A 20,043-nucleotide genomic window follows, 5' to 3' on the forward strand; every position below is an offset into this window, starting at 1 on the left:
TAGGTCATGGAGAGAGAGGACAGGGCATGTTGTTGCACCTGGCAGGCTCCTTACTGAAGGAAACCCTGGCAGATGGCGTCCTCCTGCAGCACAGCATGCTATGTCCTACACGAGACCTGTCATGGCTGTGGTGGTGTCTTTTGCTTCTGGAAATCCTGCTTCATCTCAGCTCTGTAACAGCTCATTTTTGTTTAAACAAAGCCTCTTTCAAATTGACCTGATCAGCAGCACTGATCTATACCGGAAACTAACTGCAAAGCAGTTCTTATGAAAACTGCTTAAAATGCCAGAACTAATAACTGCAGGAAACAACAGTCAATATACCAAATAGCTGTTCATTACACGCACGGCCATTTCAGAGAAATAAGTTAAATTATTCAGGAATTCCATGTGTTGATTTTGATGGAAGTCAGGCAAGCCTGTATAGCACCACTAGGACCTTTTCTGATAGACAAAAGAACAACATCCAGTAATTCAACCCCATTTTTCCTCTTTTAAAATTATGATGTTAATAAGTAGTGAAGTATGTATGAAGGGGTTGTACAATCCGTAAATGCAGAATTGAGTGCTGCAACAACATAAAGAGAAAATTTTAGAAATTATTAAAATATTAAAGCCAGTTATCTGATATCACTTCATGTCACAATATTAAGTAATCATGATCACATGATGTAAATAAATCACATAAACTTATGTTCTAATTGTGGTGAATTGTGTGTAAAATGTCCACTTTCATTCAGTGTTGTGAGATTATTATTTTGATTTTGGTGTGGGGAATTCTTTTTGTTTGTTGATGTGTGTGTATTTTAATTATAATTCTTAAATACAAATTTTCTTCTGGAAGAAACTGCTAGAAGTCGCTCCCCAGTCCAGTGGTCGCTGCCTTGTCCAGTGGACTCAGCTGGGCGTAGGGTGTACCTGCTGCTGGCCAGGGCCAAGCCAATTGGTAGAAAAATGTTCTCTGATAATGCGTTTAAGAAGGGGAAAAATAGGAAAAAAAGAAAAAAAAAAGAAGATGTGAAGAAGCTGAATCGGGGACAGAGAGAGGGGGAGGTGTGAGCCTTGTGTGCCCTGCAGCCCTCACCCTCTGGCCTCCCGCCAGGCGACCGACTGGGCCCAACTCGGCCCGGCCCAGCTGCAAGAAGTGGAGAGGAGAGGAGATGTGAAGAGAACCTGAGAGGCATCTGCCTGAGCCAATTGTGATGATTTTTTTTGTGAGAGGAATGGCTGCAGATGCCAAGGTCAATGAAGAAGAAGAAGGGGGAGGAGTAAGGCAGCTCCTGGCAGAGATCCACCTGCAGCCCATGGAAGACTCCACGCTGGGGTAGGCGGATGCCTGAAGAAGGCTTGGGTATCATCATTGCACAGAAAATTTGCCCACTGATTAAGTACATTTAACAATACTAGCTACAACAATTCTGTCATCCTGTTTGTGGTTTTGTGTTAATGAATCTTAAGGAACATGGTGAATCAACTTCAAAAGCTCTGTACTGAAGTGTCAAAATAGCCTTACAATAAATCTGAGCTTTTGTCTAGATAGGGAGAAATAAACAGAATAACTATTTCAGTGTTATTTAGATAATGTAGAGTACCTTATTTCAGGAGATATATTTCTTCCATTTCACCTATCTAGTATATTTGGCAGTATCTTAAAAACCTACTCAATTGGACAGTATTTGCTAATATTATTTTCTGGTCTTTAAAGAGATTAAAAAAAAAAATAGAAATCCACAGAAACGAAAAGTAAAACAGGCAAAAAGTTGGTCAGTCTCCTCACTCCTTTGAAGCTGAAAAGATTTCTCCCAACTATGGGAGAAGGCCAGCTGCCTCCAGCTGCCTGTTCTCATTTCATAAAATTTATTTCTCTTCAGGAAAAAAAAAGAGAGGTATCAAATTCTAATTTAGTCACTATAGGGGTACTAATTCAGATGTCTAACTTTGCACGCAGAGGCTCTTTGACTTCAGAAAACATAAACTTCTGTTCAAGTGCAGTATTAAGTCTGTTTTGGCCAATTTCCAGTACATTGTTTTTCATGAAGGAACTTCATAGAGTCATAGAATGGTTAGAGTTGGAAGGGACCTTCAAAGGTCATCTAGTCCAACCCCCTGCAAGGAGCAGGGACATCCCCGACTAGATCAGGTTGCTCAGAGCCTCATCCAGCCTGGCCTTGAACGTTTCCAGGGATGGGGCTTCCACCACCTCTCTGGGCAACCTGTTCCAGTGTTCACAACTCACATTGTAAAAGATTTTTTCCTAATGTCCAATCTAAATCTACCTCCCTCTATTTTAAAACCATTACTCCTCATCCTGTCACAACAGGCCCTACTGAACAGCCTCTCCCCATCTTTCTTGTAGGCCCCCTTGAGGTACTGGAAGACCGCTATAAGGTCTCCCCGGAGCCTCCTCTTCTCCAGTCTGAACAGCCCCTTCCTCCCCTGATACCTGGCCACTTGCACAGCCTCTTTGTAGTTCTCCCAGGCTACCTGTCTCTGCTTCCACCCTCTATAGGCTTTCCTCTTCACTTTCAGTTGGTCCAGGACCTCTTTGCTCATCCACGCAGGCCAAGGCTGTCCTTCAGTTTCACATCCCCCACCAGTCCCTCCCTGTTGGTGAGCACAAGGTTGAGCATGGCACCCCTCCTTGTCGGCTCCTCTATCGCCTGCAGGAGGAAGTTGTCGTCCACGCATTCCAGGAACCTCCTGGACTGCCTGTGCCCTGCTGTGTTGTCTCTCCAACAGATGTTGGAGTGGTTGAAGTCCCCCATGAGAACCAGGGCCTGTGATCGTGACGCTGCTCCTGTCTGCCTATAGAGCACTTCATCTGCTCTGTCCTCCTGGCCAGGCGGCCTGTAACAGACCCCCACCGTAACGTCCCCTGTCCGTCCCCATCCTCTAATCTTGACCCATAAGCTCTCTGTCAGAGAGACATATACTCTTTCATCAACATGATACCATTTTCATACCAAGATTTTTTTTTTCCACCAAGTCATCTTTAAAACATTTAAAATCTAAGTGTAAATCAGATTTATAACATCTGAACTAATGCCACACTGAACTACTTCACTTAAATAACTGGCATGTCGATCCTGGACTTGCAAAACTCACATAAATTTATCCTCTCTGGGCAAACTGTTCCAGTGTTCCAGTGTTTGACGCTGTTCTAATTTGAAATGGAGCAGATGTAGTTTACTGTCCATAGAGCCCTGCCTTGTGGTTTGGCCAGTCTGATAGCTTTGTAGCCATGTCTCATCCAGATCAGTGGTGTGGTATTGTGCAGAAGTGCACGTCTGTAGTGACAGTCATGGAAACTCTTCTGATGAACTGTATTTGTTCACCTGGAAGCATTTCTGCATAAAATCATTACTCTCAAATAAGCACTAGCTTATTACATTCAAACTTAACTGGGCTTTGAGAAAATTTAATATCCAAACTTGAATCCATCTCTACTTAAATTACATTAAATAGCAATATCTGAGGCTTTAGAATTTTTCTAAATGTTTATCCCAAATATTATAAAGAAAAGCCAGTTATTGATTTGCCTGGAACTTTACCTAACAACACAGAGGAGAATCCTAAATAGTCAACTTTTTACTAGGAAACTAAAATATTGAGAAAATCTTGTTCCATTTTGATCACTACTACTTGGATGCAGGTAACATTTCACATGATGTCTCAAGTTAATGGAAACAGAGAGTATATGAGATTAAAGTCAGATTCAAGTAAAGTCAGAAGCTGGTTAACTGTTAATGACAAGAAGAAGGAAGAAGCTGCAAAGTTCATTATCTACTTATCTGCCTCCTAAAACAGCCCCGTGGCGAGCACACCTACTTTGCCTCGATATCAAACACAAAGTTTTCATTCCAGATGTGGTAGTATGGCTGCAGTGGGGTGAGTTTGACTTCGAAAGATGGAAGCTCTGCATGAAAAAAAGAAGACAAAAGGTCATGACGCGCGAGATTCAAACGTACCTGAAACTCCTGGCATGCGGCTACACTCACTGAGAGGATGGACTTGTGTCAGTGCTTTAGCTTGAATCAGCACTGCACTTCTGAAGCAAATCTGATGGTCATCCCTCACCCTGCTTTGCTTCAATAGTGGAGCAGTCTTTGGGGACAAAAAATGTATTTGTTTCCAAGGAAAATAAGCCAGAAGATGAGCTCCCACTGCTAACAGGCATTAAGTGCCCTGGACTAGAAGCAGTCTGAAGTAAACCCACCCTGAAATGGGTTCAACATTGACAGAGATCCTCAGCATTGACTGTTTCACTCTGCAATTTGTTCCTATAAAGCCAAAATATTTGCTACTGTAGATACAGCCAGAGTAATTTGCTTCTGGATGTAGGTGTTTGCAGAGGATGCCGTAGTGTCCCCAATTCTGTTACATTCACTACCTAAGGCAAAACCAGTTCTGTTAAACTGAGATTTTCATAAAATACTGGCATTTTCATTTGCTTTGGAGAAAAAAACAAAAACAAAAACAAAAACCAAACCTCTAAATTTTACAAGAAAGCATAATTTCAAGACAAATAAATCAAGCCATTTATTACCTTAAATGGTTAAATTTCTACATTTTTACTTTTTGCACAGCGCCCTTATTTTCATTACAAAAAGCTTCTCTGAGTATGGGACCAAATCTAATGAACTTCCAAACTGCATTCCACTGGGAAAAGATAGCTAGTATTTTTTTCTTCATTATAGTCTTTACTTGAAAACTTGAGCCAAAATTGCAATGATTTTTAAATTGAGCTCATCTCCGTCTTTTTTTTTTTTTTCTGCAGTAGGAGGGCCGTTCCAAAAAAGGATATTTTGTGAAAAAGGTTAAAGTTACTAAGTTTGTGAAAATATTTTTTTTTTTCAAAGATGAGTAGAAGGCACACAAAATCAGAGTTTTCCTTCTGTATATTAGAGGTAGCGATGAGGAACTGAAACATTGTGAATCAAGGCCTTAATACCTAACTACAGCCAGGTTTAATCACTGCAGTATATCTTTTAACAAATAGTGCTGACTTCATATATTTATCATTTCAATTAAATATTCTCTTACCATATTTTTTAACTTCAAATTCAGCTGAAGCATTAGACATCTCATATTGATAAAACCAGGCTTTGATTTTCCAAGTTCCAGGCCTAAAGTTCAGATTCAGCAAAAAATAGTTAATTAGGATTCCTCAGATATTTTATGATGCTAATATATTTAAATTATCACTAAATGCAGTTATTTTCCTTGCTTTGATCTTGTCTTGAACTGATTTATTAATGGATTGATCTTTGCTGGGAGGAACCATCAACATATTTCCAAATGTCCTAGGAAACGCTCAAAAAGGCTTTATGAGGAACTGCAAGATGCCGTATTTGCAAACCACATGTAACATGCATTGCCTTTCAAAAGCCCTCAGAAACAGAGAACTCGATATATATTTTTTTTTATAGCTTATCTTCACTGTGATGCCAAAATCAATTTATCGTGCAAGAACACATTGAATGTTAAGTAAAAGCTTGTCTGTTTGAAATCAGAGGTAATTAATTACACTTGGCAAACTCAGCTGTTGCAGAAGTGCTCTCCTGAACGTAGTCATATGGTTGAGCAGATACTAAGCAGTTTCCTACATTTTTCCTTACCAGGATAAATGTTGCTAATTGCAGCATATTAACATTAAATTCTGGACTCATCTCTCCAAGATGAGGTGCTTAAAGGTAGAAAGATATTAACTGTAGGCTCAATCTCTGCTCCATGGTGAGAGAGATATGAGAGAGACAAGAGCAGAGTAGAATGGTAATTCAAGCAATTCAGCAGTTAAAAATCTTAAGTACTTCGACATATAAAGGGGATGCATCTGGATGGCTTGATCCTGTTAGTAGGAGGTGGGGTTAGTCCTCACTTCAGATGTTATACGTGAGGTCTTGCATCTCAGTAGGTCCCCTCAGGCTCCTCTACAGCCAGTGGAGAGAAACAGACAGCGCCGAGGCATGGTACATCTCATCCTGACATTGGTCTCTAAACCAGGTCAGATGAACGGCAGCCTCAATACGTGACTTTCTCTCCAGTGACAGGTTAGGGAGTGTGGAGTGACCAGCTCAGGCATAGACCCTGCCATGGCATGAGGCTCCAGCACAACCGCGCTTGGTTCCCTGCTGTCACGCTGCGCTGCTTCCCAGGTGTTACCAGAGCAAAACTCTGCTTTAGGGTGACTCCTGTCTACCTGCTGTTCTAAAGAAATGGTAAAGCAGACAATACACAGCAGAAAAAAAAAAAAAGAGAAGAGAGGAAAACAGGGGAGTAGAGTGGAAAGAAGGGAAAGGAAGGACAGAAGACTGTTTTTAGCTTGAAGGTAGTTCTGCTGCAAAGCCCAAGGCACAGTGGTAACGTACTCAGCAACATCAGGTATTGCAAAGTGTTGACTGGACATTGTTCTTATTTTCTGGTCTGACATTTTGACCACTATCCCTTTTGAATTCTGTTGAGAGAGAGAAAACAAACAGAAACTCATGCACCAAGAGTCAAATGCTTACATCCAAAAGCTCAATTTCATCTACTAGACCTAAGGAAGAGAAAATACTCCGCTTACTTTCCTGTTTTAACATTCATACATTACATCTCCCTCTGTGCTCCTAATATTGACCAAAAATGACTAGATGTACCTCACAACATGTAATTTCTGATTTCTGATTCATGGCTATAGGTTTACTCTTGGATCTTTTGTGGAAGATTTTATAAGTCCCATGATGAAGAAGTGCTCATTACCAGTGGTTTTTGTATACTTACTAGCACGGCGATAGTAACTGTGGCATCTGTTGGCCTCATAGCATTGTCCAGAATGAAGATCCTGTATTTTACTGTTTAATAGAAGAAAAAAATGAGTTCACATATTTATTTTTGGCCTATCTGGATAGTAATTATCACAAGCTTATTTTTATTATTATTACAATTATTATTACAATTATTACAATAACCAAGTTACTGAATTTAGGATAAAACACTTTATTTTAATGAAAAGAATCCTGAGAAATTTCAAAAGAGTATTGCATTTTTCTGTAGGCTTCACATGTTACATGACTGAGCTTTTTGAAACAAATTACAAAAAATACTCATAGAATCATAGAATATTTGGGGACCTTCACTCACTTTCGTATTCCTTCTGCAGTCAAGGCCTGCAACCAAACTCAAGACCTTTTTTGACTTCCCTCTCTTGTTGCTTACTTAAATTGTTAAGTAACAAAATCGTTACGGTCTTAAGGTGCAAAAGATACTTATTGCTGTGTTGCAAGCAGAAGCAATAGGAGGGTTTTTTTTTCAGGTTTCTCACAATTTTGTTTTCCAAAGGAAAAGAATTATTAAGTTTTTGGAACAAAAAGGAGCAGATTTTGGTTGGCTCCTGTTAGAAGAGAGAATATATTTTTTTGGCTCAGGTGGCGTTCCCACATGAGTTGCTGCAATGTGCGGTGCAGACCCTGCAGAAGCCCTGGCTGCAGAAGGCGAGTTTGAAATCTGGACCGGCTGGTAAGTGCAGAGATAGCTGGGGTTAAACGAGAAGGTTTTACATCAGGAAGGATCAAGTTCTTATTACTTTTTCTAATCGTGCCCTTCTAACATCTATGTTCAACATCTCAAACGTAGCATTTGTAATTTAACCTTTGGCACTTTGTGTGTATATAGGCTTGTCCGTCTGAATAAAAATGTAGCCCTTCCTGGATGACACGAGGACACGAGTAGTTTGAACGGTGTACTTATAAAGGTCCCTGCTTTCAGTGACTAGCAGAATATGTGGCTTTTTACGCTTCTTGGACAGATGCTGCAGTAGGTTCCCTGGCTTGACCTGCAGAGGACAAAAGAAAAAACCCCACAGAGTCAGACGTGAACCTGGTAACTTCGAGGCCATGCAGCTGACCAAAACCAGCTGAAGTGCTTATATAATTTTATTAGCACCATTCAGCAGAAGATACTAAATTATATCTTCCTTAATGGATGTTATATCTTTTTTTACTGGATGAGTATTTCTTTTTAAGTACAAATATTATCTAATCCTCCATTTTCTGCCATAGAAATACACATTATTTTGTCCAATGGTAATAACTCAAGCCCAGTAACTTTTCTTCGGAGTACATGCATGTTAAATTCCAATTACCATGTCAGTTGGTAGCTGTAGCCAGCACCCTGTAACACTTCTCTTGCTGAAATATTGGCTATGAGATTAGAGCTTTACCTTATGCAGGTTAATACGATGTTTCTAAATATCATGCTCAACAGGAACCTGATTTGAAAGCTCAGCTTTTAGCTTTGGGAGTAATCAATCAAAGCAAAAATAAGTCTTGCTATAGGCTGTTTTCCAAACAAATAGCCCAAACTAGTACTCCTGAACTAAATGCTGCCAGACTTCAAAGAATCATGTCAGAAGCAAATGATGCAAAGCAAGAACAACTTACAGGTTTGCAGAAACATCACAGGCTTTGGTCTGAGAGACCACACATTTATAAAGGTTTATCCTGTTTAGTAAAAATGGCCACTAGGCCACAGGCAGGAATGCAGTCTTAGTTTAAGTGATGCAAACCAACAAACAGTAATAAAACAATTAAATATTTATAAATTTAATTTCATCATTGATCTACAGTGATGAAAAGATCTTTCATCACCATGTGACAAAATCTTGAGCTTGCTTGTTGGGCACAACTGTGTCCTTACAATCACCATCAAAATAATATTAGGCATCGTGTTATTATCTAGTTGGGTGAACATGGTGCTGCTGTCGCCAAAATTGGTGTTTTGTCATCTGTCTCTAGGGATCAATGTTGTCTCTGTTCCAACATATTCCTAGTACAGGTTATGTGATTTTTATCACCGAATTAAAACATTTACATCACTATGATAGTAGACTCACCATTATTTTTTTCATCTCTTGGTAGTCGTTATTTTGGTCAAGGTTAAAGATGGTCCTCTCTGATAGGAGCTGATTTTCTGTCTCATCTTTGAAGTATGCAGTAACTTGCACAGGGTGCTGTGCTCCATGGACTTGAACTGTTACTGTCTCTTGTGTGCCCAAATGTACCACATTTGGGGCAGTAATAAGATATCTGAAACAACATAGAAGCAGATTGTCCAGTATGTAGGCTGATTTTATCATAATACAAGAATGTCCAGCCAATATAAATTTTAAAGAAAAAAACAAACTCTCATGGAATAGTTGAGCTTGGGACTGGGAGATCACCCAGACCATCCCCCTTGTTAGTCAGTGTAAAGGTTAAAAGAAGACAGTTTCTGTCTGACTGATACCCAGATTCTGAACCACCAAGTTTAGATGCCACAAAAGATCAGTCCCTATAGATAGGAGCCAAAAAACCCCTGCAATATGTCACATAGACTGACAATGTCCTTTATAGCCTGATTTAACCCAGAGAAAGTTCTATAAACTCAGCTTTCTGGAAAAAAAAACAGGCCATGCATGAAGAGACAATGAATAGCTATTCTTAAATACATATTTGATACCATGAAGTCATGTATCTTCATGTGCTAGCACTTACATTATGCTAGCTTATAATTTAATATGTCAGGAGGTTTCAATTTCCTATATAACCATACGTATGGGGTTTCAAGTAGCTGATCTTCATTGAGATGTCACTGTTTGTGAAATGCTGGTAATGAGACACCGCAGTGAGAAGGTCCAGAGGAGGGCCACGAAGATGATAAAAGGGCTGGAGCACCTCTCTTATGAGGACAGGCTGAGAGAGTTGGGGCTGTTCAGCCTGGAGAAGAGGAGGCTCCGGGGAGACCTAATAGCGGCCTTCCAGTACCTCAAGGGGGCCTACAAGAAAGATGGGGAGAGGCTGTTCAGTAGGGCCTGTTGTGATAAGACAAGGGGTAATGGTTTTAAAATAGAGGGGGGTAGATTTAGATCAGATATTAGGAAAAAATTTTTTACAATGCGAGTTGTGAACACTGGAACAGGTTGCCCAGAGAGGTGGTGGAAGCCCCATCCCTGGAAACGTTCAAGGCCAGGCTGGATGAGGCTCTGAGCAACCTGATCTAGTCGGGGATGTCCCTGCTCCTTGCAGGGTGGTTGGACTAGAGGACCTTTGAAAGTCCTTTCCAACTCTAACCATTCTATGATTCTATGATTCTTGTTTTCTTTTTTTTTTCAAGTATCTTTTATACACAAAAATCAGAGTACTGTGTGAAGACCTATGTCTTAATGGTGTAACGGCAAGTACATAAAAAAAAAACATTTCTGAGCTCAAGAAAGCCACCTTTGGAAAATGATTATTTTTCAGAAGATTTCTAAAATGACAGGTAAAAAATTTTACCATTATCAGAATGGGTTGGCTGAACTTTCTCTTTTTTAACTTAAAAAAAAAATGTTCTTTTTAAAACTTATAAAATGAAAGGTATAGAAATAAGGGAATAAAACAGTTTTTTTTTTCAAATAAAACTGCAATTTACTTCCTTTTCTTCTGATAATAATCACAGTGTACTGTGAAAACAGAATAAAAATCATTTCTCTCCTTCCATATGATTAGTGAAATGCATCATAGGTAGTCTGAGTCTTCACACAAACATAGGGATCTTGGTAAAGAGAAACAGAACAGTCTTCAATAAACATTTAAAAGTTTGATTGTTTTTACCTATACATTTGTGAAAATACTTCATAATGTCTCCAGTTCACAATGAATGATGAAACTTATATTTCAGTTACATTTGCCCTCATGCAATTCTTGATCTTGATCGTTATAGTTTTCGTTTGTCTCATTGTCTTTATTCTTTCCCAAGATTTTCCAGTCTGGTAAATGCTATAAGCAAATAGCAATAACAGCACAAACATCATGCTGTAGCATGGCATTTTTCATTATTTGTTACAGAATGGAGATGTTACCCCTTGAAAGTGCCCTAAAAGGGCATTTTCAAGCTTTTAATTTTTTACCTATTTAAGGTAACATAAATTTTTAGTCAGGCAGGTTTGGCATCTATATACATTCAAATGCTTGAATGTTGAGAAGAAAGTTTTCATTTTCTTTTGTGTTTATTGTATTTTCTCAGTGGCATTGATGGGGCTTGACTCTAAAAGTGTCACTGCACCACCCGCTGAGAGTCTGTTGGCTCTAGTAAAAGAGGAGTGAACTTACACACAAGACCTTTCTTCACATATGGAAAAAAGAGTGTAAGTTTTGTTCTCTGCTGTAGCCTACAGAAATTTAGAGACGAGTTTTTTCCATCAGTATAGTTACTTGTTTAAAAATTTACCTATGCAATAGCTCAGATAGACACACGGTCACTAGATCCCAGCTAGCCAGACACAAGCCAGATCTGGTCTTAGAGCATCGTGACAATATTTTCCTGACCTAATGTTCAGCTTCATATACTTAGTACATTCAGAAGCCTGTGTTTCCCGCATCCATTGACCTCAGAAAAAAAAGTATCTCAGTCCCTGTTTCCACTGAGTTTTTCTCACAGATTAAAAAGTCAGTGCTTTACTGAAGATGAAAGATTCATGAACGAAGATTCATGAACAGTACTTGGTACCCCAATATCAGGTTTCTGTGGGGCTATAGTTCTCATGGTGATATGGACACTGGAGGTCAACACCAGACTGCAGGCAGGAGTCTGCACCTGGTGAAAACCTTCTAAGAAGATAAGTATTTGGGACTGGAAATAACCTCAAAGATGGGATGACATGGAAGAGGGGGAGGATTTGTCCTGCCTGCCCAAATATCTCATCAAAGTTTTCCTCTGGCTATGGCAAGTACATGAATCTACTTAATCCTGCTGGGAGCAAAGCAAGAGTCTCTTCTCCTGTACCTTTGCCCTACAGATAAAGGTCAATTTGAAGGACCTTTAACATGCTCCATACGTTTTCTCAAAGAGTTACGTCTGTTTTCCAAACCCAGGAATTTGTCCAACTAGAAGAACCAGTATCAACATATGTAAATCTCCACTAAAATAGAGGCTAAGAATAGAAAAATCCTGAAGCTCTGTCAAATGTGAAACTTTTGCTTTCTGCAACATATAAATCAATTCTAGAAAGGAGAGTTATTATTTCCCGAGATTTTTCAGTTTCATAAAAGTCATAAACTAAAGATGAACAAGCAGCAATAACAGCATGAAAATTATGCTTTAATAGGACATTTTTGATTATTTGTTACTGAATGGAGATCTCTCCACTTGGAGGTGCCTTAAAAGGGCGGTTTTAAGCTTTTTACTTTTTACCTATTTAAGGTTACACAAATTTTCAGTGGTCCAAAAAACAGGCTTTGTTTATTCTTTATCAAGACCATTAGTATTTCCTACTTTCTCTTTCAAGAGATTTGTTAGGAGTGAAGAATTAATAATAAAATGTACTTACGATGGTGCTTGCTGTGTATTGGAAAACAGCGAACAAAAGCTCATCAAAAATACCAGCCTTTCCATTGGAAAACTCTACAACATCTGAAAAACAGAAATACCAAACAGCCACTGTCAAACTACCCGTGAGGTGCAAGTTGTAAGAAATGGGCTGGTGGCACGCTACAGCAAAGAACATTACCTATCCTGGTTATTTATTAATAGCTTGCAAAATCATGTGACCGATAATGATGGACATACTAGTGATGTACAAATTAATAGTCTGGGAAGACATACTCTGGACTAAACCACAGTTTTACATTTGATTATTCACTCATTCACTTCCCAACTTCAATATTTTCACATTACAGCAACTGAAAATCATGTGCAGAGAGAAGTTTTCGCAAATACGGCAAAGGCAATCCCAAAATCAAACAAGACACTATGGCTAAAAGAGTGGCCATAAAGTACTTCTAAATGGGGACAAATCGGAGTGAGAGGTCTCCTCTCTATGCCCTTACTTAACTTGAGGCATCTCTGTGATCCAGCAAAGGTGAGAGAAAGCTCCTTCGGGTTTAGACAGCACCAAACAAACTGTGCTGGAAATCTGCCTGAACAACTCAGTCCCAGTCTGTAGTGCCTGAAGGCATTCATCTGCTTCCACGTAAGTGGAAATAAAATGAATGCCTCTGTCCAAACTGCTCAGCCCAATTTTCCCTTATGGTCAAAACAGAGGGTAATCATTCTCAGCATAAGCACATAAGGCATTCCAGACTGCAGGAAGGACACACAATGTCTTTATAGGAAGTACACTCAAAAACAGGCGGAAAAAAAAAATATATATATATATATATCTGAGGAACAGCTATTTGTGGAGGAATCAGTTTTGATCAAAGGCAAATGAAAAACAAATTGGAACTCCCATCAGGTCTCATTTTTGCAAGCCAGATCGTTGTCTCCCCAACATAGTTTTGTTGACTCATGAGAATGGAAAAATGCCGATCTGATTTACAGGCAGGTAATGTTCACATGGCTGCCCCCAAGTTCTGGGCGTTAAACTGCCCTTTCATACATCACATTTAAGTCTGTGTCTTTAATTTAAAAAAACGGATGCCTTAAACCAGCACTCCATCATTTGTAAGGTGAATTCACGCTGACAGCAAGGGCTCACTGCCCACTGCCGCGTTGCACTGTGAGCGTGAAGGGGACCCTCCCCACCTCACCCCACATCCCTTGCCTTGCTCTTCAGACCTAAATGGCTCACAGCAAGTGTTGCTTCAGGACAAGGAGGGAGGGGAATAGAAGAAGGCGTAACGCGTCAACAAACCAGTTCAGTATTTTACACTGAGCGTGTCACAAGTGTGGGAGCTCCCTCTGAGACAAAAACAGATGGGTGGCAAGTACTTTCTGTTCATTGGTGGTCACAGAAAGTACCAGCAGTGATAGCAATGAAAATGTTCTGGCTTCAAACTCACATCAGCAAAAGCTAAGTTTTACTTGCTCTAGGCATAGGGTTTTTTTTCCAAGAGATGGCCCATTGCCCTCACCCTTCCTCTTCTGCCTTCCACTCCCACTTCAGCTGTCAGTCAGGAGGGAGAAGGTGAGGAAAGGCACCTACAGATCCTCAGGGTCCAAATCCCTGCTCTTTGGGAGATATTTACAAGAGGTCAGAAATGGGAACTGCAAAGTTATTTTTACTCTGCCCTCTCTTCCCACCTTTTCATTTCCTCTCCGTTTTTGCACTGAAAAAAACTGATTTATTTCCATGCCAAGATCACATCATTTTTCTCAAGGCCTCTGGCCTCCCAAACCCAAGCTGGGTGGCAAGGAAGAGTAGAGATTTCCACCACAAAGTTAGTTTGTGCTCAGGACAAAGACAAAGGTTTTTAGGAAGAAGTTGTTCTCTTGGGAACAGGGCTCATGCTCTCCCTGGGGAGCAAAAGAGGCTTGTTAAACTTGCAGCTGGTAAAATAAGGACTTCTCACCCTTGCATGAAGAAAGAGAATATAATGGGGGAAGTTAATTAAGAGCAGCAGTAGCTGTGGAGCATCCTAAGGCTCCTACTGTTTTCAGAGACAGTTCCACTGCTAGGTCTTACACGTCTGCCATCTAAGGTTGAGGCTGATGCAATCACTGAGCAATCTCAGTCACTAAAACAGCACAAGAATGTGGATGGGTCCTTTATTTCTTTTTCCTCCAGACAAATAAAAAATAAGAAAAAAAAAATCAACATCTGCAGGGTCAATGCTCTTTGCTTGAGAAACACATAAGGAGTTCTCAGGGCTGAAAAGTCAACAATTTGCAGAAGACTGCAAATGTCAACAATTTGCAGAAGACCAGTATGGATTTCCTATATCTGAAGTCACAGGAAAAACAACTCTGCACTGTGGGGGTCACACAAAAATCTTGCCGTTGTGCCAGTCTTTATCAAAGAGGAGGAAAGGGGCTTCCCATTGTCTGGGCTGGCTTGTTTGTCAGGGGACCGAGGTCTGTTTGTACAGCTATACAAATAGCCTCTCATAAACTCACAGTAAACTGTTTTCACAGATCACTTTTTAAAGGGGACCTTGCAAAAGTAGGGGTTTTTTTTGCTTTCACTTGTTTTTAATTGGATTCGCACACTTTTGCTTCCTTGTGAAGTATGAATGTATATATAGGTGTGTTTGCACATAACAGCTATCCATAGCAATATAGTGCATAGTGCATAACCATTTTATACTTGAGTTTAAGGAGGGGTTCTAACTCTTAATACAGGCATTTTTTTTTCCTTCAAAATATAAACCAGCAACTGTAATTAACCAGGGATTTTTCTCACTATCTCTGACAAACACAGAACAGCAAGTGTATACATAACCCTTATATAACTAGACTTAAAATTTCTTATTCTTTATTTTTCTGTCTCTGGGTTTGTATAAAATGATCATTGCACCAGTTTTCTAGTATTACAGATTCTTCAGATTGGCTGGTATTGTGATTTCTAGTATAATGCAAAATATTCCAGTCCAAAGCCACGTTAAAATATGACATAATAAAATGCAGTGCAATGCAATACAATGCAATAAAATAAAGTAAAATAAAATAAAATAAAATTTACAGGTTCTTTTGGTTGAAGGTCTCCAGTACATGTGTGAAAGAGAAAACAGAGAAAACTCATCCTAAAATAACTTATGTGCCTGTCCTTTTTCTAAAGGCAAAGTCCTTTACTATTTACTCATCAGCCACTTTTCGCCAGGTACGCTATTGATCCTTCAGTTGACCCACAGTCCAGTACCACCTGTGGAAAGCACAATTTGGGACTGATGTATGTGTAAGAAGGAACTAGTGAACCCTGAACTCAGGAAGACAGACTTGCTTTATTTTAAATATTTGCTCTCTCTCCTTTCAGTACCTTCATTTGAACTTTGTAGGTTTTCACAGTGTTTTGAGCACCAGCAGTAGTTTTTGTTCTTCGGCTTGAAGTTCTTCCAAAAGGCTTTTTCCCCTTAATCTGCCTAAATACTAACAAGACCAAACTCTTCTTTTGCTTTCTTCCTGCACTCTTTCACCTTTGCCTGGCAGAAGGGTACAAAGGACAGCTTCACAAAGGACATTTTACAAATAAGCACCGTGGTGATATCCTCTTTGCCGAATTACAGGGAATTGTGACAAACACAAAAGGCAATGTTTCACTTCTGACGTCTCAAAAAATTAGATTTTGAAATCCTTTTTCAACAGCAGACCATGAAGTGTGGGTCTAATTTGAAAAGTTCCTCTTAACAGAAGGATAACTTCTCTTTAGCATCAATGTAAATTGAAAATGTAAATTCAAACTATACTTTTTTCTTTATCATAATCTAGGTCATGAATTAAAAAGTTAATATAGGCTTTAGTTGCTTTTACCATAAAAAATTGTCCTTTTTTGTCTATATTTTCTTTAAATGTTCTGCATTTAGTGCTCTTAATTGTATCTGCTGAAAAAAAACCCAACAATCTCTCTAAAAGAGGAAAACCAATATATCCATGGGGCTTTCTGCTCTCACTGAGAAGCCTGGATTTTGGGGGGATTAAGCAACAAGTCTTACTTTTTTTTTTTCTCCTGGGTTCCTCCCTCATTTTCCTGATGGGTAGGCTCAATTCTGTGATTTTCTTAACATACTGTCAAAAAGAAAAAAAAAAAAAGAAAAAGAAAAGGAAAAAAATTAGGACTTGTGAAAAATGTGCAAAACCAGCACTGCTTCTGGGAATTTACCATGTTGGAAAGATGACCTATATAAGACAGTATTTTTTTTTAGGTCAAGCAATAATTGCATTATACTCCTGACACAGCATTTCACCCTAGTATAATAACACATCCTGGATTTTTGGTTAACTACCTTTTTCAGAATCTCAGAGCTTTTGGCACCTTTAAGGAATGTGGGTCAAATTTAACAAATATACGAACCAGAGCCTTGCTGAAAGAAAAAGCCATTGGACAGCTCACGGCCAGGAAAGGAGGAGAGGTCTGAGCATGCAGGTGGCTCTCTCACTCCAGATGAAAGCAAAGAATCTCTGGAAATGAGGAAGAAAACAGCTTGGCCTAGGTCACATAGGGCATTTGGGGTGTTGTCATTGCACCCAAACATCCTGACGCTCCATCTGGAGTTTTAGTCTCAAATCCATCCTTCATGGCTTTTTTTTCTTTTCTTTCAATTTCACTATAAAAACCAAAGACAATCCATTTTTTTTCCTCGCTACTAACTGTAGCAAATACACATCACCTACAAAATTTAACATATTTCAGATATTTTGATCTTTCCCAACTTCTCCATTCTTCTGAACCGTAATTAACATAACAACTGTCTTTTTAGAGCATTCTTTTCTTCTCCTTTTCATGGGAGCAAAAGATAAGAACAAGTTAAAAAGCAAAATGCATCTTGAACATATCAGTGTCAAAAGCTAAACTTTTAACTAGCTGAGAATAATAAGAATAAAGGTTACACAGCCAGTTTTGTGGATTTGGGAGCATATCATGAAATCAAGGAAAACTAGCCTTTTATGCAGGCAAAATTTAGAGAAGTAATTTGTAACTATTACTAACCCTCATTCCTTGCATTTCCTGACTTGTTAAATGGAGATACTCCAATGTTTTAGATGATTATACTAAAAAATGTTTGACAAACAAAAGGAGAAAAAAAACCATGTACCACATACAACCACAGCTACCACATGCCTATCTGCCACTGGCAGCTTTCCTTATCCTGATCTGCAAATTAAATCTAAAACATTCACTTCACCCAGTAACTCAGAGAAACACGAGACACAAGAAAGCTTCTCCTCTTCCAAGCCTGGGAGAAGGCTCTGCTCCAACCTCCATCGCACTCCAACAATTTTAGGTCAGCTAAACAGAAGATCAGAAGCTGTCCTACTTTTTTTGATCCCTTGGTTTTAATGTTCAAGGGTGAAATTCAAAGAGAAAGGAGGAAAGAGGACAGGATATGAGCATCAGGAGAGTTTTGTTTTTATTGTGAAGGAGAAGCTGCTCAGTCAGAGCACCTTTCAGTGCCAGGAGCTGCAGTCCTTACCCAGGGCACAAGCAGAGCAACTGCTGTCCGGTCAGAAAGGAGTAAAATCTGGATGAATTTCATAGCAGCTCAGTGGGACAACTATTCAGGTAATATATGCTGATTCCTCTTTTTGCAGAAATTTAGCCATGGAGCCCTGACCCTTTGCAGACATCAGCTTTTTTAGGCAGCTATTTGGATGAACAATGTGCCTCTTCGTACTGTCAGGCGTAGGTACCATACCCAGCCTAGACATGGTGGTTGCAGCAGGACTCGTCCCTCCCGCCAACGCAATTTTGCAGAAAAAAAAAGCCTCCAGCCAAATGGTACAAAAGAAGACAACTTAGCTGGCCTCTCAGTGGCTTAGGTGCAGAGGGGAGTACTGGTGCCTTCAGAAGGGGACTGGCTACATGTCCCCAAGGCTCTGCTGATGGTAGTCAGGTCAGACACACCCTGCCTAGATTATATGGTTTACACATCATACCTACAGAAAAAAAATGCGAACACAAGGGATGTTTTCATTTATTTAGTCAACACATCTTGGAAGAAGTGTGGCTCTGCCCTTGCTAATATGTAAGCACATCTCCTGCTATGTATTTTTACAAAGTGGGTCACATTTCCAGGCCATTCATGTGAGATTTTGACTTGACTCCTGAATGAGGAAGATTAGTTTTCAGGTACATTTGGATGTGGTTTAAAGCCACCTCTGCACTGTTCTCGTTCAGTCTGTGGTCCCAGCAGCGACCCTGCTGCCACCTCTGAGAGCAGCCCAGCCTCTGAGAGCCAAGGCAGGGGCCATACCTCTGCTCTCCTCTCTTCAGGGCAGTGAGCAGACAGCTTTGGGAGGCAGTGCCATCCATGTCTGGGCATCTGTCTCAGTTTTCCTTCTTCTACTTGCACCGCTGTGTCTGTCTCTGGCTTGGTGGGGTGGAGGAAATAAATAGCAGGTTTGAAGGAGCTGGTGGCTGCTGCACTCTAAGCCTCAGATAGAAGTCCAGGTCTCAGACCTAATTCCATGCCTGCTCACCCTGTTCCTAGGCTTGGACACCGTTCCTTGGCTCCTGCAGCCAAAGTCCACTGTCCTCTGCCACCCAAGTGCCAAGGCAGACTCCTCCTGAAGGTCATACATAGCATGGGGCTGTCAAGGCTGGCCCCTAGCAAGCATCTCAGTCTTGGGCTGTTATGCTCTGCCTTACAGGAATTTTCTCATTCCTTGCTGCCACCAGCTGCAGTTTCTTGAGTAAATTTGGGACCGGCTTCCATTTCACAGGTTTTTACATTTCTGTCTGAGTAGTGACAAATAAATAAACAATCAATCAACAGAGATCTTTAAGAATTACAACATAATGTAGTGGAAGGCTGGATTTCCAAAGATGACCTCTTTCTCTGGTGATTTCAGTAAAGCTTGTTGGCTTCAATAAATATGCTGCAGGTGTACATTTAGGCAGCAAGCCCAGCCTCAGTTTCTGTGGGGAAGAGTATCAACAGCATTTACTTGCACATTATTCTGAAAATATCTGCTGTAGGTTTGCTATGCGTTCTCCACTGAGGTAGCAAAAAGTGTTGACTGACTGTGTGACACTGACCTGTGTCACACGTGGGATGATAATATGCTTTAAGACACAGAATCTTGTAGCTAAAATCTGCTAAACCTCCCAGCATCTATATATTGCTGTTGCTGTTGCTTGAAGCAGTAAAAAGGAAGATTTGGAAAAACAGTTTGGGAAAAAAAAAATGTTTTTCCCTCTATCCTATGGTTGGAAAAGGTGTATTCCACATCTGTGATTATTCTCTAGGTGATTATTCAGAAATAGCAGCCCGTATGGAAAGGATCACAAAGTACTCTGCAGAATATTCCCATCTTGGTAACACACTGCTGCGTGTGCATAAAAGATCACATTCCCCTTTGAAAATATTATCCATTACAGCATTCTGCGTCTTCAGTGACAGCTTTCACATCTGAAATTTCAGCCCGTCTTCTTCCTTCCAGAGTCTTGCTGTGTCTGTTTGTAAAGCACCGCTCAGGCTGGTGATGGGACAGAGTCAGGGATGTTGAAAGGAAGCACGCACGCCTCCGGCAGTGATGTACCTACAGAGTCCTGGTGCCATCCAGTGGCAGCCATGCTCTCCATCATGGAGGCAAGCTTCCATGAAGAACCGTGAAACTGCGAGTGTCGCTCCCTGAGACCCACCTTCTGCTTCCCACTACAGGGACTAGGAG

The 20,043-nt window shown here is 40.1% G+C and overlaps 1 protein-coding gene across 1 annotated transcript in view; it reads right to left on the reverse strand.

The window, feature by feature from the left end:
• The window catches only part of LOC104473131 (complement C4), a 62,131-nt gene that overhangs the window by 38,733 nt on the left and 3,355 nt on the right, over nucleotides 1–20,043 (reverse strand). The window contains exons 2-8 of the mRNA XM_086771928.1: nucleotides 12,326–12,408; nucleotides 8,873–9,065; nucleotides 7,630–7,813; nucleotides 6,763–6,833; nucleotides 6,369–6,454; nucleotides 5,044–5,126; nucleotides 3,829–3,916 (exon numbers count right to left, since the gene is read on the reverse strand). Coding sequence (XP_086628054.1) covers nucleotides 3,829–3,916; nucleotides 5,044–5,126; nucleotides 6,369–6,454; nucleotides 6,763–6,833; nucleotides 7,630–7,813; nucleotides 8,873–9,065; nucleotides 12,326–12,390 — 770 coding nt within the window. The 5' untranslated portion in view covers nucleotides 12,391–12,408. The remainder of the gene's footprint in view (nucleotides 1–3,828; nucleotides 3,917–5,043; nucleotides 5,127–6,368; nucleotides 6,455–6,762; nucleotides 6,834–7,629; nucleotides 7,814–8,872; nucleotides 9,066–12,325; nucleotides 12,409–20,043) is intronic.

This window comes from Chlamydotis macqueenii, chromosome 1 (genome assembly GCF_036417535.1).
Source record: "Chlamydotis macqueenii isolate bChlMac1 chromosome 1, bChlMac1.mat, whole genome shotgun sequence".
Lineage (NCBI taxonomy): Eukaryota > Metazoa > Chordata > Aves > Otidiformes > Otididae > Chlamydotis > Chlamydotis macqueenii.